Source organism: Parasteatoda tepidariorum, chromosome 8 (genome assembly GCF_982258835.1).
Source record: "Parasteatoda tepidariorum strain Cologne lab strain chromosome 8, Ptep-v5.0, whole genome shotgun sequence".
Taxonomy (NCBI): domain Eukaryota; kingdom Metazoa; phylum Arthropoda; class Arachnida; order Araneae; family Theridiidae; genus Parasteatoda; species Parasteatoda tepidariorum.
In genome coordinates, this window is record NC_141762.1 from 9297338 (window position 1) to 9313708 (window position 16371).

The 16371-nt window shown below is 31.3% G+C and overlaps 1 protein-coding gene across 1 annotated transcript; it reads left to right on the forward strand.

Moving 5' to 3' along the window:
• Positions 1-1295: 1295 nt before the first annotated feature.
• LOC107457264 (uncharacterized) lies at positions 1296-14241 on the forward strand. Its single transcript, XM_016075390.4, has 2 exons — positions 1296-1508; positions 13634-14241. The coding sequence occupies exons 1-2, from the start codon at positions 1334-1336 to the stop codon at positions 14038-14040; spliced, it is 582 nt and encodes a 193-aa protein (XP_015930876.2). The 5' UTR covers positions 1296-1333; the 3' UTR covers positions 14041-14241.
• Positions 14242-16371: the final 2130 nt, after the last annotated feature.

Below are 16371 nucleotides of genomic sequence, written 5' to 3' on the forward strand. Positions count from 1 at the left end.
GGTGGTCAGAGAGCTGACCTCACACCAGAAAGGTCCTGGATTCGAATCCTGGATAAAGTATGGATGTTTTTTCATTCTCCGTACTATCTGTCCTTACTGTGAGAGCTTGGCCCACCTAATATGGTGCTCCTGAAAGAGTGGCCAACAAATCTTCCTTACTCAGGGATGACACAAGCGATTATTTATGTAAAAAGTGATAAAACTCAATTCACTCTTGTTTATTTATTTACTGTTTCTTTAATTATTTAATTGTATCTACCACTATGATTTACATTTCTTATCATTCACATATAAATATTTTTTACTACACCCTAGGTCGTAATCATCCAGTTCATAATCTTAGAGAATCCTTAGTGAATCATCGATCTTAGTGATATCTTATTGAATCTTCGATCAATGTATCAATCATTGTTTAGAACAAGAAGGAAACAACATCAACAAAATTCTAACGAGCAAAAGTGAACTTTCAATATTGAACTTTAAAAAAAAAAAAACTCTTAATATATATTTTATGTTTGACCTCTTGTATAGCTACCACAATGTTGCTAAACTCAATATGTTTGTAACTCAAAGTATTAATACTTCATGATGTATGTGATAGGAGCCGCTGCTTGGCCCAGGTGCCAAGTTTTATTAAATAAGGCAAGCAAGTTCACCCTAGGTCGTAAATTGAAAAAAATATGCTGTAAAAAGATTCTAATTAAAATTTCTCCCAGTGGAATATTGAATTTTAATAGTTAGCACTTTTTGCAATTTTAGTCGTTACAACTACTGATACCTGAATGACGAGCGTCAATGAAGGGGGGCAATGGAAAAAAATAAAAGAATTTTAAAGTGACTTACTGCTATTTTTATACTATTAAGTCACATTTATTAGTTCATTGATGCTTTTTTTCACAATTCTGCTACACTGCAGTGCAATTTAATAAACAGAGTAAGTTCTTCACGATTGATTCCGAGAAAAGTGGCTTGACAACTTTTCTTCTTCTATTGCTAATGCTAAAATAGTATTTCAAAAAACTGATAAAACAAAATTTATTTTTGAAAAACTTTTTTTTTCCGCAATACGTAGCTTAAACCATATAAAGATGCCAAGTATTAAAGAAAATCTCAATTTTGAATTTTTTTGTCGCTTGCATTGATTTTTCAATTGCAACGCAATATACACACAAATGAAGATTCCTACTAAAAAACGAATAATCGTGATTTTGTTCCGTGCCTTGCTATTTCACAAATAATAAATGAAAGAAAGTCGCCAACCAGTTTTTGGCGGCAAACAGGATGGGTAAAACACATCCGTATCATCCATTTTCGAGGATATAAACGAAACGTGATGTTAAGAGAAGAAAGAGATAGAAGAGATATGAAGATGAGTTTGGAATGGTTTTATTTACCTTTGCTCGTGATGTCAACGGCTGCTTTGGCGCAGGACGTGAACTGGGGTTTCAAAGTAAGGTGTTTTGTGGTACATGGTGAAGTTATCTGCCCTGGTTGCAACACGCGAGCTGGTAAGTAAATTCATTATCTGTTCCCCAAGTTTTATAGTTTAGAAATTCCAACTAGCTTCGATTTGTGAAGAAGAAAAAATTTTCTAATGTTACCAAATTTTATGTTTTAGTTTAGGATTCCTGGTTTAGTAAATTTTATTTAAAGTGATTTTGTCTACCATTAAATATAAATTATTCACACGTAGTATAACTACAACAGTAATATTTAAAGTCTAAATGATAAGAAAATTTTACAAGCTTATATAAGGCCTGCCAACTTTTAACTATTAATGTAAAAAATATATATTAGTGGTAGCTAAGTGAATGTTTTGAATGTACTATTATTTATTTTTTTTTTGTTTTGTTCACACTTATTTTTCACATCATAACACATAAACGCATTGCTACCAACTTTACCGGTTTTACCCGGAAGATTTTAATTTCTGATTAATAGTGGTAGCGAAACTATTCCATTGAACTTATTGAATTATAATAATACTTAAATATAAATGAGTTTGTTCACCACGACGCATAAATAATTACAACAAATATATCAAAGCATAATAATATTTACAATAGCGAATTTCAAAAAGGCCAAAATATAAATACATTTTTTAATGAGATTGTTTTTCGGTAATTGTTTTACCGCCACTTGGACAACCTATTTTCGAACAAACTGAAAAATGGCAGGTATGTAAATGATTTATAAGTTCAGATGCAATACCACTTAGTTCCAACTCCTTCGTGGTAAGGCTTTCAAAATGCAGGGTAAAATTACCAAAAATTCTAAAAGCTTTGGTTTTTAAACGCCTACCACTCTATAAAATATTTCGCAGAAAGCGTAGTAGTTGGAAGGCCTGTCACTTCAATACTTGACTCAATATTTTGCAGAACTATTGAGTCAAGTATTCGAAAATCGAAGTAGTTGGCCTCAACGCTGCTTGTACCATTTTTATTTTATTTTATCATTATTGATGAACTGTCTATTCACGAAACTGATTTCAGACAGTAATAAAGCCTTAACATGTCCACTGCCTGCCGAGTGCAGGTGTTATGCTATATGAATTAACTATGAACCCCCTAGTCAAAAATAGATACCCAAAAAATGCAAAATTTAAGCAAATTTATACGTAAACAAATATTTTATCAACAATTTTATGCTGGATAAGAATGTATTTTACATACGTTATTTTTACATATTATGTTAATGGTAAATTTGCTTCGTCAATAATATTTACGTAAAATACACAGAACTATTTTTACTAAGTCTAAATAGTAAATTTACTTCGTCAATATTACGTAAAACATAGAAAAATATTCTTACCGAAATAAAATGGTAAATTTAATTTTTCAGTATTACGTACAATATACAGAAGCTTTTTACCAAAATCTGAATGTTAAAATATACGTCAACATGTAAACGTAAAATGTACAGAACTATCTTACCGAAATTTTTAATGGCAAATTTGCTTCGTCAATACCACATAAAATGTACGAAAGCAATCTTGCCGAAGGGTAGTTCTTAACCACTTCAAAAAAAAAACTTTTGCCGAAAGCCGGAGCAGTTGGCAACCCTGAACGGCTTGCTGCTAAATTTGGACCTTTTATTGCAGATAAAATTTTCTTATTTTAGCCCCCTTCCTAAGCATTCAACATTAAAAATGTTACCACGAAGTCTCAGACCAGAGACGTGGTGGCTCAGGGTATGCAGCACTCACCTCCTAATGAGGTGACGCAGGATCAAATCCCAGCGATGGCTGGTCGATACGAATTCTGCACACAGCTCGCACTGACCACAATGCTGAAGTAAAATATTTTCAGTATAGACAAATCATGGGTTAAAAACCCCTTGCCACGGGCTAACCAGGGGAGGTTTTCGTGGTTTTCATGTCCATGTAGCGCAAATGCGGGTTAGTTCCATCAAAAAGTTCCTCACGAAATCAAATTTCTCCCAATACTTCATACAAGAGTTTCCATTGTCTTTTGAATTGGGTCCAAGGTTACGTAGTTGAACAGTGGTCGTCTTGAACTCAAAATTGAATTTGGATGTTCAACGACGGTTATAAAATATTATAGTCATATCCTTCAGCATTTGAGTTTTGCGTGAAATTTAATTTCCAGTGATTAAAGCCAAAGTTTTTAAAACAAACAGAATTTTCACAGGATCTTTATCAATACTTCAGAGCATGGCCATTCCAAGGATGTCATGAGTGACTATAAATGTAAAAAGCGATGACTATTAAAAACAAAAAAAATATATATTAAAAGTAGCAATTTTTTATGGCTTAGTTAATCCAGTTTTGGAAGTGAATGTGAAGAACGTTTTCGTTATAAATATGAATAATTTGCGTAAAAGTCTTAATTTAAATATTAAACTGTTTTATCTACCACGACAAATCAATAATTCAAACATATTTAGATAAGAGAGATTTAGACACTTGCGAGTGTCGGTAAAATAGCTTCTTTTTTAGAAAAATATTAATACCATAAGTATTATAAGACTGCCACTCTCGAAAAATCTTTCTCAACAGCCGTTTAAGTTGGCAGCTACTCATTCCTTTATCTGACCTTTAATGTATTTCCTTAAAATAGTTTTATGTACTTGTGGGCGAAATTTATTTATTCTAATTTATTAGACTAATACATTACCTTTGTTACCATTAGAAAAACAAATATCCCGAGACTACGGAGATTCCGTGGTTGTTGAAAGGTATAACACCAACACGTAGTATATTTCATGACAGTTATATACGCGACATTTAACAACTGAAAATGTTTGGGGGCAAGTGCGGTCAATGTCAACATACGTTTGACATTGAAACAGAGAGAAAAAGAAAAGCGTTATTTCAAATCTGCGTCAAACGCTTCCTACTTCTGCCAATTTCCACTCAATTAACTTTCATCATTTAATTTTGTTCTTTCAAAACAAAGTAGAATAGTTATTAAACACATTTAACATCCCTCCTCTGACTGCTTTTCCACAAATTTTTAAAATTTTCTACTTTGTATTAACGTTTACTACTGCTTATTTCTACTCATATTTTTCTTAGATCATAATAATTCATTTTTTAACGAGCGAATTGCCAGCCGAGTGCTGGTAGTTTTTCAATATTTTTGATGAGTGGTTATCTATGAAAATATAAAAGTTAAATTATCTTATATTAGCAACCAGTTTAGTTTTCAAATTTTACAATAAGTTCCTTTAATAAGTATTATGTTAAGCCCACGTTAAGGACTTCAAATTAATAGCTGTTAAAGTAGCCGAATGTCAAAGATCTTAAGGCAAATCTTAACAATTTTCTTAAGATCGTTTTTTTCCCAAAGAAAACTTCAATTAAAAATTTTATTATTTTATAAAATGAAAATTCAAATCAAGAAAAATTTTGCAGTTAAGGTGAAAGCAATAAATGTGAAAGAGGGTGAAAAATGTAGATGTTGTCTTGTAGTCTTCGAGGAAAAGAAATGAGTATAGGTTGAGGTTAATTTTTGATAATTTCGTAGACAATAGCAGTAATATAAGGATAAACCTGATGCAATATTACGTTATTATCACATTATTTTCGAGAAAAAACATATTTTCGGAAAAAAATAGTTGGATGCATCTTACTACCACTTAGTCTATTTTATAGACACGAACTATAGGGAAAAAATTTCATCGCGTAATATCGCTGCGCGGCATATATTCTTTGGCCCAGGCATCCAATTTTTGGCAAATTAAGAAAAAAGCGTAATATCGCGTGATCCGGCAATGAACGTGGTAATCTGTAATTTACGGTAATTTGTTTCATGCTTACATAATCTCTCTTGTTGCTTACATTATCTGGTCTCAATATAATTCTGATTAGTTATGCGACGTATCGAACGGAAATTACTGCTATCGAATAAAAAATACAGGATTCGTTTTGAAAAACTCCGTCTGACTTTTTTTTTTCTGGATCTAGGGGTATATATATTTTTCTCCTGCCTACCGGCCTGTGTACTAGAGCTAAGGGCAGGGAACTGTCCTTGCATCAGAAAGGTTCTGGGTTCGAATCCCGGGGAAGGCATGAATGTTCTTTCGTTCTCTGTACTATCTGTCCTCACTGTGGGAACGACGTTGGCCCACCTAATATGCCTGAATTGACGGATGTTAAGACAGGTGGACATTGGGGAAAAAAAATTCTGTTTAGTAGTAAAAATCATTCGCCAGTACTTTCGCCAAAGCACAATTTTTTTTCGCCGAATTTTATCGCATTTGGAGAGATGGCGAATGTCCTGCATATGTTATTGTCATAAAAAAACAAATTTTCTGCAAAAATACTTGGATGATAATTTGCATCTTGCGACCACCTGATTAATTTTATTGACACTAACTCTAAAGAATTAGTCTCGCTCTATCGCGTGATCTGCAACGAAACTGTTAAAAAATCACCTACACAGATTATTATTATTATTTTTTTTTCATTCATCACCAGTACTGGAACCAACTTCGCTCTCTGTAAAAATATAAGTTGTAAAACTAAATATAAAATTTTATCTCATAAATATTTATAACATCATGACACGAATCGAAAATACAATTTCTCTTGATTATGAATAGTTTTCAGAGTAAAATACATCATAAATGTCATTTCTTTTCTGTGACGAATTTCGGTAGAAATTGTTCAAATATAGCACAATTATGAATAAAGAACAGGAAATGAATCCACATTTTCGTACACTCTACTTTCGAAATAGAACTTAGCATGTGTTTTCAAAATTTGGGCAATGCGTCATCTGCACGCGAATATGATTACATCCGCGCTTGCTTTTGTGTTTTGGAGAGATGACACTTTTCGCAGTAAATTAATCAATACTTTATTTACATACAACACTTTAAAAGTACGGTTTACAATTCAATATACTGAAAGAAAAATTATCTTTAAAATAATTATAATTAAAAAAATGATAATTTTAATTCTTAAAACATTTTCTCGTTTTTAAAACAGACCTACCATGCGTATCCGTTTCATTGTGTTTGCAATGTATTTGGTCTACATTAGTGTGGTTTAAATTAGAAACAAAACCAGAGCAATAACTTTTTCACTTTTCACCAGGGCTAGATCCTAAAAAATTTTAAAGTGTTGATTAAATTTTAATAAAAAATTTAATAATTTATTTTTATTAGTTTCCAAATTAATAAAAAAAAACTATGACTAGATATGTTTTTTTGGAAAATTTAAGCGTCGTGATGGACACGAATTTATAAAAATGCATTTTTATTGTTTAATTTTTAATATCACTTTCAAAAATTTTTAAGCACACTCAAGCCCTGATTCTTTATAGTAAAACATTACGTTTTAATATTTAATTTTGGCTCAATAAATTTATTAAACAGTCGAGTGTTCGACTGCTTAATCGACCTTCAGACCTAAGTCTAAATTTAGGAACTGAATGAAATCTTCACAAATGAAATCTCCTCTGCAAAGGATCAAAATTGTGAGGGCGTGTCTTCGGATTATCCTCAGGGATGACTCCCAGTAATTGGAAATTAAAAAAAGTCAGATACTTCAAAATCGATTTCTATGAACTATTCGACCAATTTGCTCAAATATGGATTTTGCCATATGAAATTACATTCTTATGTAAAACAATTTACGCTTGACAGTTCAAAAATTTTCAGAATCATTCTTAAATAATATATATATATATATATATATATATATATATATATATATATATATTTACTTAAAGTTAATTTTGCATGGAATTATCTTTCGATAATCGAATTTTATAATTGTGTGCTAAAGTTTTCAATTCGCTTAAGAGCAAAAGCGAAATACGCAAAAAGTAAAATTAGCATAAAGGGTACCAAATTTTGGAGCGATCACCTGACCAAACTATTGGGACTATAATTCCAAGATTACGGCAACCCCTTTTTTTTGGGTTTTAGAAATCCGAATCTGTCGAAAAATATGTATAATTATTCAGAGAAAATTCGTTATTGTGTTGGATTTTGTAACTTAAAATATCGTATTTGAGATACCCTCTCGATCATTAGTTTAAAAGTTATTTACAGTGGTCCGTTTTTATTTATTTATTTTTTAAATGTACACGAATTTCTCTAAGTACATAGTCATTTTCTGGCTTTAAGAGACAGCATATACAACGCAAGTGCATACATAATCAAACTTGTAATGAAAGATTCCGACAGAACTAAGCGGTATATCAGATACATACATTTAAAGGTAAAACCACTTTTTTTTTCCTTTTAATATATAAAGGCATTTTTTGTGTTCAATGGTGGACACAATTTTCCCGTAGAACTAATAATATAAATTTGAATTGTCAATGTTAAAAAAGATAATAATTTGCAATTTAATTTTTTACGTCATACCGCTTTTAATTTAAAACAATTTTTATAATTATTAATATTTCTTCAAGTTCTGTCAATATTGAGTGCTTGTTTCAATTAAGTTCTAGAAAGTTGATAGATTGATCAATTTAAACTACAGTAAAGTACAATAGTATCCAGAAATACTAACTTAATTAGTAAGCTAATTTTTTTTCCCGATATTTCGTTCTTAGTTCTATGTTTAGCCGACCGGTCTGTGTAGGGGGCAGGGAACTTTCCTTGCATCAGAGAGGTTCTGGGCACGAATCCCGGGCAAGGTATGGATGCTCTTTCCTTCTCTGATCTATCTGTCCTCACTGTGGGAGGTTGGCCCACCTAATAGGGTGCCCCTGAAAAAGAGGTCAACAAAATCGCCCTATAAATGCCTGAATTGGCGGATGTTAACATAGGTGGGCATTGGAAGGAAAAAAAAGCTGATGTTTTAAATTTCAATTAATTTTTACGACCGCTACGTTTAATTAAAAACCAAACTAACCTAGTTAGTAGATTTTTCTTTTAAAACAGCTTTCTTCTTTTTTTTTTATTTGAGGAAAACCATGATTGCACAAATATTTCATAATTTCAGTTATTCACAAACGCAGAACAGTTCCGCATACAATAATATGGTGTCGCGAGGACTATTCGTCATGGACACAATTCATCGCAGGTCCAATTCATCACAGAGACAATTTGTCGTGAGCACAATTTTTTGCCGTTTCGGTGAAATTAATCTGTTTTGAGACGAATATCTTGCATTGTGTACAAAGTCTAACTAATTAGAGACGAACATCTTGCATTGTGTGCAAAGTCTAACTAATTAGAGACGAACATCTTGCATTGTGTACAAAGTCTAACTAATTAGAGACGAATGTCTTGCATTGTGTTTGTGTACAAAGTCTAACTAATTAGAGACAAATGTCTTGCCTTGTGTACAAAGTCTAACTAATTAGAGACGAACATCTTGCATTGTGTACAAAGTCTAACTAATTAGAGACAAATATCTTGCATTGTGTACAAAGTCTAACTAATTAGAGACGAATATCTTGCATTGTGTACAAAGTCTAACCAATTATTTAATTTATGGCCGTTTAAATACATATTACGAAAGCACCTAGACGATGATGGGTTTGTGAATCTGTATACGATAATATGGAGTCGCGAGAACAATTCATCGTGGGCACAAGTCGTCTCACTAACAATTCATCATGGGCGTTCGTGTTGGGAACACATCGCGAGCACAATTCGTCGTGAGCACAATTTCTTGCTGTTTCAATTTCTTGATCATCTTCAAAATTAAACTATTTTGAAGATGAATATCCTGCGTTGTGAACAAAATCTAACTAATTATTTACTTTATGGCAGTTCAAATACATATTCTAATTTGCTTATTGTTGTTTACAAAGGGACGGGAAGGTATGGGCAATGCTTGCATAAGACACTAAAATTACCTTAATTTTTCAATATTTCTTAAGTGCATAAAGACTGTTGTGGTTAATCCTTAACGTCCAGCATAATAATTTCGTTAAAATATATATACACGAGTGTAAACTATTTTTTTAAGTAATCCGTCGAAACATGTTTGGCAGGAGAATATAATTTTCGACTTGTCGTGCTTGTTCTTGAAAGTATCTTAATAAGTTTTAAATTTTTAAAAATTTTCAATTCCCCAAATGTAACTTTAATTACAAATATAAAAATTTCCAAGTTTAACATTTTTCAACAAACTTTTTGTTACATCTTTTTGCTGTAAAAAAGTTTATCTTACGCATCGTTCTTACCTCTGCACTTTTTTCTAAATAACAATAACCCAACTCCCTAAGGTGATGACGAAATATTTGAACAGCCGCAGAAGTTATCAAATAATAAATTTTACAGCCACTTTAAATATAAAAAATGAAATCTTCCAAGTAAATTGAAAATAGCAACAATTCAAAGGGAAATGTGTACATCATTTTTATGCGGGCTATGATTAGTCAATGGTTAATAATAATGCACTAGCGTGCTCTTAAAGTTCTTGCGGTGTTTTCAAGGTTGATGGTTCCAGGGCTCGAAAACCCGCCCGTCCTCGGCGGTCAAAAATTCCTCGCGGACAACGAATTTCTCGAATCCGACGTCCGCGCGGACGGCCATTTTCCCGTTAATGTTCGTGATACATTTTAAATTTCAAACTCAAAAAACGCGGTACCCTCGGATAAATTGACATTCCAGATAACTTGACCTTTGTCATTTAAATTATTTCATAAAAGAAATACTAGGTTACTATTAGTAACCTAGTATTTCTTTTATTATTACTGTATAATGTAATCCTAGTAACTACTAATTCATTGTGCAATTTACATATATGTTTGTAGTAAATAAGAGAAAAATATATTTTTATTTATTTAGAAGCTACGGGTTAGTTTCAAAGGAGGACGGGTGCATTTATTATTTTTTTTTTCCGACATCAAAATTGTGCATTTTGTTTAGAAGGCTGATCATTCTTTATATATATATAAACCTTTTATTTACATTGAACATAACAATCATTGAAATCATACAGAAGTCAAAGCCTTGCATTAAATTAAAACAGTGATATACCGGTTATGATATCTTTTGTTTATTTTTGATTTGAGATATTTTATCTACCACTTCATTTTAACAATATAAATAATAATATTTAATTTCACTAACAAAGCTGCTAACTTATTACGATTTTTTTTATAACTTATTTAAGTGGTAGCTATGTTTCTGTTTTAAATGTACTATTTTTTATTCACTAGAACTTTTCTTCCATACCTCTACATATAAAAGATTTAAAAGTTCATGTCCATCGTTACTTTGTTCTAGTTCTTTCGTGGTGAGGCTTTTAAAGTTTTGGCAAAATTACCTAAAATTCTGAAAGCTTTAATTATTATACGTCTACCACTCTATATAATATTTTGTAAGTCTGTATTAATGGCCGCAAATAGTATATTGATTGTTTGACAGTTTAAATTAAATCTGCTAACGTATTTTAATTTTTTTATACGATGCTTTCACCCTGATCCTATTCTGTATTAACAATGCATAGGTGCCAATTTATACGGTCATTGCGAATTTTTTTCTCTTTTTTTGTAAATTCAAACCTATCTATATAAGATAAATTAGGCAGCTAGGAAAGTGAACTATGCAAGCTTTTAGCCTTGTTAATACAACCATGCGCAAAACAATGCCTAAATTTTTTTTAATGTAGTGAAGGACGAAAATAATTCTGAAAATTTTTATATCAACAATAGATATTAAGAAAAAAATATATATCTCATCACTGTTTGTATAATTTGACAAGTAGATAAAGCGTGACATGTCTATTGGAAAGGATGTTAATATTTCCTAGGCGAAGGAAATCCTGTCCCTTTCTTTTAACTCTAAAAGATAATTTAAGAAAGAAAAACATATATTCTAAAACCACAAGTGGAATAATGACTAAAACACTTAGAATGTCACGTTGGAAATTCGAAGGAAACGCCTTCACATAGTCAGACAGGCAATTCTTTTGAAAAGAAACCTTTTCACCTTTTCTCATTCAAATGTTAATGGAATTGGTGATCAATTCTTTAATTGTGCAACAGGTTGGACAAAATAATGGAAGCACTTCTATTCTGACACATTTTTTGATCTTTCTCAAAAATATATGCAAGAAAATCGTTTTATAAATTTAGAAGTGTTTAGGTTATGCGATTTCTCATACTTATCAATGAAGTTTAAAACTTTTAGAGGTTTGGGGGACCGACAATAAATTACAAACGGAAAATAGTGTTTTTGAACACCCTGTGCCAAAAAAATGCAGCAATACATTTGTTATTTAAACTATTTTTTGTTTTGTATATGCGATAATTGCACGAAATTTAGTAAACCTGCCTTAAATATTCATGGATTTATTCATCTCTTTACAAAATACAAATTTTTTTTGTCTTGCGATTTTTTTGCAGTAATTTTAAAAATACCCAATAAAATTAAACAAAATTCGTGGAGCAATTTAAAATTAACTACAAAATTATTTCTTTAAATTTGAGAAAATTTTGCTTAAAACTGCGCAAGATATGAGTAATTAAAGTAGTTCTATTACACTGCGCAAGCGCGGAAAAAATTAAAAATTTTTTCTTCTGAATTTTGCAGTGAATCGTATTTGACAACTAATAAAAAAAGTCCGATTCGAATGTCTAAAAGATATTAAATGTTTCAAGCAATTTTCTAAGTAGTTTTCATACCTTAACAAAATAAAGGGGGGGGGGGGGCTCTAATTGATAAGGGGTTTTTCACAAATTTCATTTTGTGCTATTAAACACGATTTATTAAAAAAAAACATCCCCCATAAAACTATTTTTTCTTTCGCATGTTTTCTTACCTTATATAATCGCATTTTGGGTGTATGAACGTTTATTTTAAGGTATTATCATTTGTTATTCAATATTATTACAGTAAATAAAAATAATTATTGCTACATTTTTTGGCATAGGGTGTTAAAAAATATTATTTTCAATTTGGAAATTTATTGTCGATCCCTCAAACCTGTAAAAGCTTTACACTTCATTGATATGTATGAGAAATTGTATGATCTAAACATTTCTGAAGTTATAAAATGTTTCCTAAAGTATTTCCTGAAAAAGATGAAGAAATTTATTAGTATAGAAGTGTTTCCATTATTTCGTCCACATCCTGTATTTCCCCTCCATAAAAAAAAAAATTTTAAAAAATTACACAGGGAATTTAGATGAAAACCAATCCTAAAGACAAAGTGTTACTTTGTTATCGAGTCCGGGATTTTCCTAACAGATGAGACGAGGCGAAACTCACCAACGTGGAGGCATATAGGGATAAGCGCTTATAAATTAAATTTTAAAAGGATTCTCACAGGGTTTAAAAAAATATATTAATGGTAGTAAATTTTCGTTTCCTTTTTTTTTTTTTTTTACTACAATGCAGGTTCAGAATGGCCATAAACTAGAAATTGCAAACGTCCCCTAGGCCTCAGCTAGAGTTTGACAAAACCAGAGATGCAGGCTGCTCCGGACACAGCAAAATAATTTAAAACACAGTAAATAACTACAAACTAAAATTTACAATTTTTGAACTAATTTTACTTACTTTTTAAAAAGTTTAGCATGATTTATCGGTAACAAAGTGGTGAATTATAAAAGCCTTCGAGTTATTTAGAAATAGTGGTGGTTAAAAACCTTTTAAATTGAATTTATTAAACCAAGAATCACAATTAATAACCTACCAGAGCCGCAATAGCTCAGAGGATAGAGCGTTCGCCTTCCAATGAGGCGAACCGGGTTCGAATCCCAGTCGATAAGAATTCCGCATCCGGCTTGCACCGACCACAGTGGTGGCGTGCAATATCCTCAGTGGTAAACGGATCATGGATTAGACTCCCCTTGCGTCAGGCTAACCGTGGGAGGTTCTCGTGATCTTCCTCTTCATGTAACGCAAATGCAGGTTAGCTCCATCAAAAAGACCTCCACGAAGGCAAATATCTCCCAATACTCGATCCAGGAGTTCCCTTGTCTTCTGGATTGGGTTCGAAATTACAAGGCTACGGAGTTTAACATAAGTAGTCGTAAACCCATAAAATTGGGTCGACTGTTCAACGACGGTTTTAAAATAAAATAGCCTACCAGTCGAAATATTTATTCGCTGTCCGGAGCAAGTTGGCATCTCGGCAAAACGAATCGTCAAAGTGATTCGAATCGGTGAATATAGATTAATAACTAACATATACTTCCACAAATAACTACAGATTTAATATCTAATTATATTTTGCTTCACTTCCTAGGTTTGAGTTGCCCTCGAGTTAATCCACCAGTCCGCGCCTGTGAAAACGAAAATGAATTCTGGCAACTTCCACCAAAGACTAAAAAACCAACAACAATTGATGCGGAGACTACGACTTCAGTAACAACTGAAACCGAGACAGAGACTACGACATCTGAAGTAACTACTGGTCAAAATATTTTCGATAACCACATAGGAGATGTGCCTGCAACTACACCATGGGATTTAGAATTATTCCTGTACCAAATCATAAGCGAGCCTCCAAAGAGAAGAACAAAAAGGGATGACAACAGTTGCAGATGGAATGGGGATTGCCCATGCCCACTTATCTGTTGCAGAACATCTGAGGACTGTGAAAAGAAGTGCATGATGGGAGTTCGATTGCCACCACCTTGGGGAACTGGTTAATAAATAGATATAAATTCCTGTAGGTCATTTACATCATTTAAAAACATCAAAAATGAAAGAATATAGGACAACAGGTAAAAAGTTCAGAAGTATTTTTGTATGAGCTTTACACACACCTCCGATTACTTTGGTTCATTGCATCAGGTTGTGTTTATCTTTGTCTCTTGAATAAAAAACATTTGTGTGTAATCTTAAACTAAATACTGAGATATATACTAATTTAATGATATATATAGCATAGAATGGTAGACATAAAAACCCCATTTTTAATAACCCCCCAAAAAAAGTGTTTAAAAACTAAAAAAAAAAAAAAAAAACTGAACTCCAAATTAAAAAAAAAAATGACAAATCAAACTTTCTTGCTTAAAAATTTTAAAGAAAAAAACTTTAACCAAAAAAAAAAACTTTTTTTACTTGAAAACTACAAAAGTATGTATTCTTTAAAAACATCCCATTTGTAAACATTAACAACTACTTACATATTGAAATAAAAAAACACTGATAAACGATAATTTTATTTTTTTAATTTAACTGTGCAGAAGTTAATTAAAATATCACCAATACATATTTTTTCTATGTTCTTTCATCCCATTAGTACGAAAAAAGAAAAATAAAAATTTAAAGTAGTAAAGAGTATAGAAGTACTCTTTACCACCATAAAAAATTATCATAGTAAAAAATCTTTTTTTTTTAAAGAAATACTATTTTGAAAAAATACACCACATAATCAATTCTTCGGTTTTTCTTTTTTTTTTTTGGTTTTTTTTTTTAAGAGAAAAAAAATAACTACATTTTTATAATATCAGCTTATTTTATATTCCGTGATTCTGATTGACTTTGCTAGTCTTAGAACCCAAATTTCTGGATCCTAATTTTCTTCTTTATTGTGCATATTGAATTCTCTTGTATTGTTTGTTCACTCTTGAATTGTGCATATTGAATTCTCTTCCTTATTGTGCAGATTCATAATTATGTTATTCAACAAAACAATTAATTTTATATCAAAAAAAGCTATATTTGAGCTATTAATGCTTTTAATTAGGGTTTATGAAACACCTGTTTTAAGAATCATAAAGAAAACGAATTTCTTTTCATATACGTATTTAAAGGTTGATTAAAATTTTTGTAATTTCTTTCTGCTGAAAAATTACGTGCCCTAGGGGATGCATTTAGTTTATTTTTTGCATACCAGCTATGAATGATTTTTGAAAAATTTAAAGCGCTATGACGTATAAGCGAAATCACTCGTGTCTATAGAGTTTAAAAAGTATTAAAAATTTAGTTAACAAAAAAATTTAAACCTTGATTAAGAATTAACGAATTATGATAAATATTTTAACATTTCCTTACAATTGCAGAATAGTCAACTTAAATAATAAAAACCTCCAGCAGAAATATCAACAGAAAAAATATTAAAGCCAGTAGCAAATATGAAACTTTCGCAAAAGAAAATTTCCCACAACACGTATGTAATATATAGAACATTTCATATACATAATTGTTGGGATTTTCATAACCAATGAATTACAATAACCCTATTAGACTAATCTAATCTGCAAATTTAAATTGTTGGCAATATTTTCCTTTTTCGATTGAAATGAATGGACTTTAATATAAAATGTTTTTATAATGTTATTGAATTCATAAATTTGAATAGTAGTAGACAATTAAATCATTTTAATAAAATTTTGATACATTCTTTAATAAATTTTTAAACAGAGGTCTAAACTAAGAAAAAAAAATAGCTTTAAACAAATTACTTTCAATATTTAGTAGTATACTTATTTAAACAGTCAACCCAGCAATAAACCAGGTAAAAAAATATTTTGATAGAGATTTTTTTCTAGAAACTTTCTTAAATTTAGGAAATTTTCAAGAACATACAAAATCTGGAAAAATTATTGATTAAATCAAGAGAAATCAACAAAATCAAATAGTGTTGTTGTCATAGGCCATTAAAGCAAGAAGTGTGAGTGTTCTTGTTTTTCAGTGGCGCCATCCATGGCCAAGAATTCAATTTCTGTCACACCCGTTTATGGGGTGGAACCATTTATAAATACATTTATTCACTAACAGATCGTAATTTTGACCTGAATCAGAGAACGATCTATATCCAATTCAGTACCCTAGAGGTATAATTTGTTACAAGAACACAGGGGACTTTGTGACCCAAAAGATTTAACGTGCACCAGTCACCATTTACTACATGGGAAGTTTTTGACCAACTGGATTTGAACTCTTGTTCTCATGAACTTGAGTCAAACGCCCTGCCAACCAGGCTATCCCGGCCCCATGAAATAATTTAATAGCAAAACTAGAACAGTCAGAAAA

What these genes read in the sequence shown, in the direction of transcription:
- LOC107457264 (XM_016075390.4), top strand. Translation starts at nt 1,334, where the DNA reads ATGTTAAGAGAAGAAAGAGATAGAAGAGATATGAAGATGAGTTTGGAA. An exon ending in TGGTTGCAACACGCGAGCTG is followed by an intron (nt 1,509 to 13,633) that starts GTAAGTAAATTC and finishes TTCACTTCCTAG; the next exon opens with GTTTGAGTTGCCCTCGAGTT.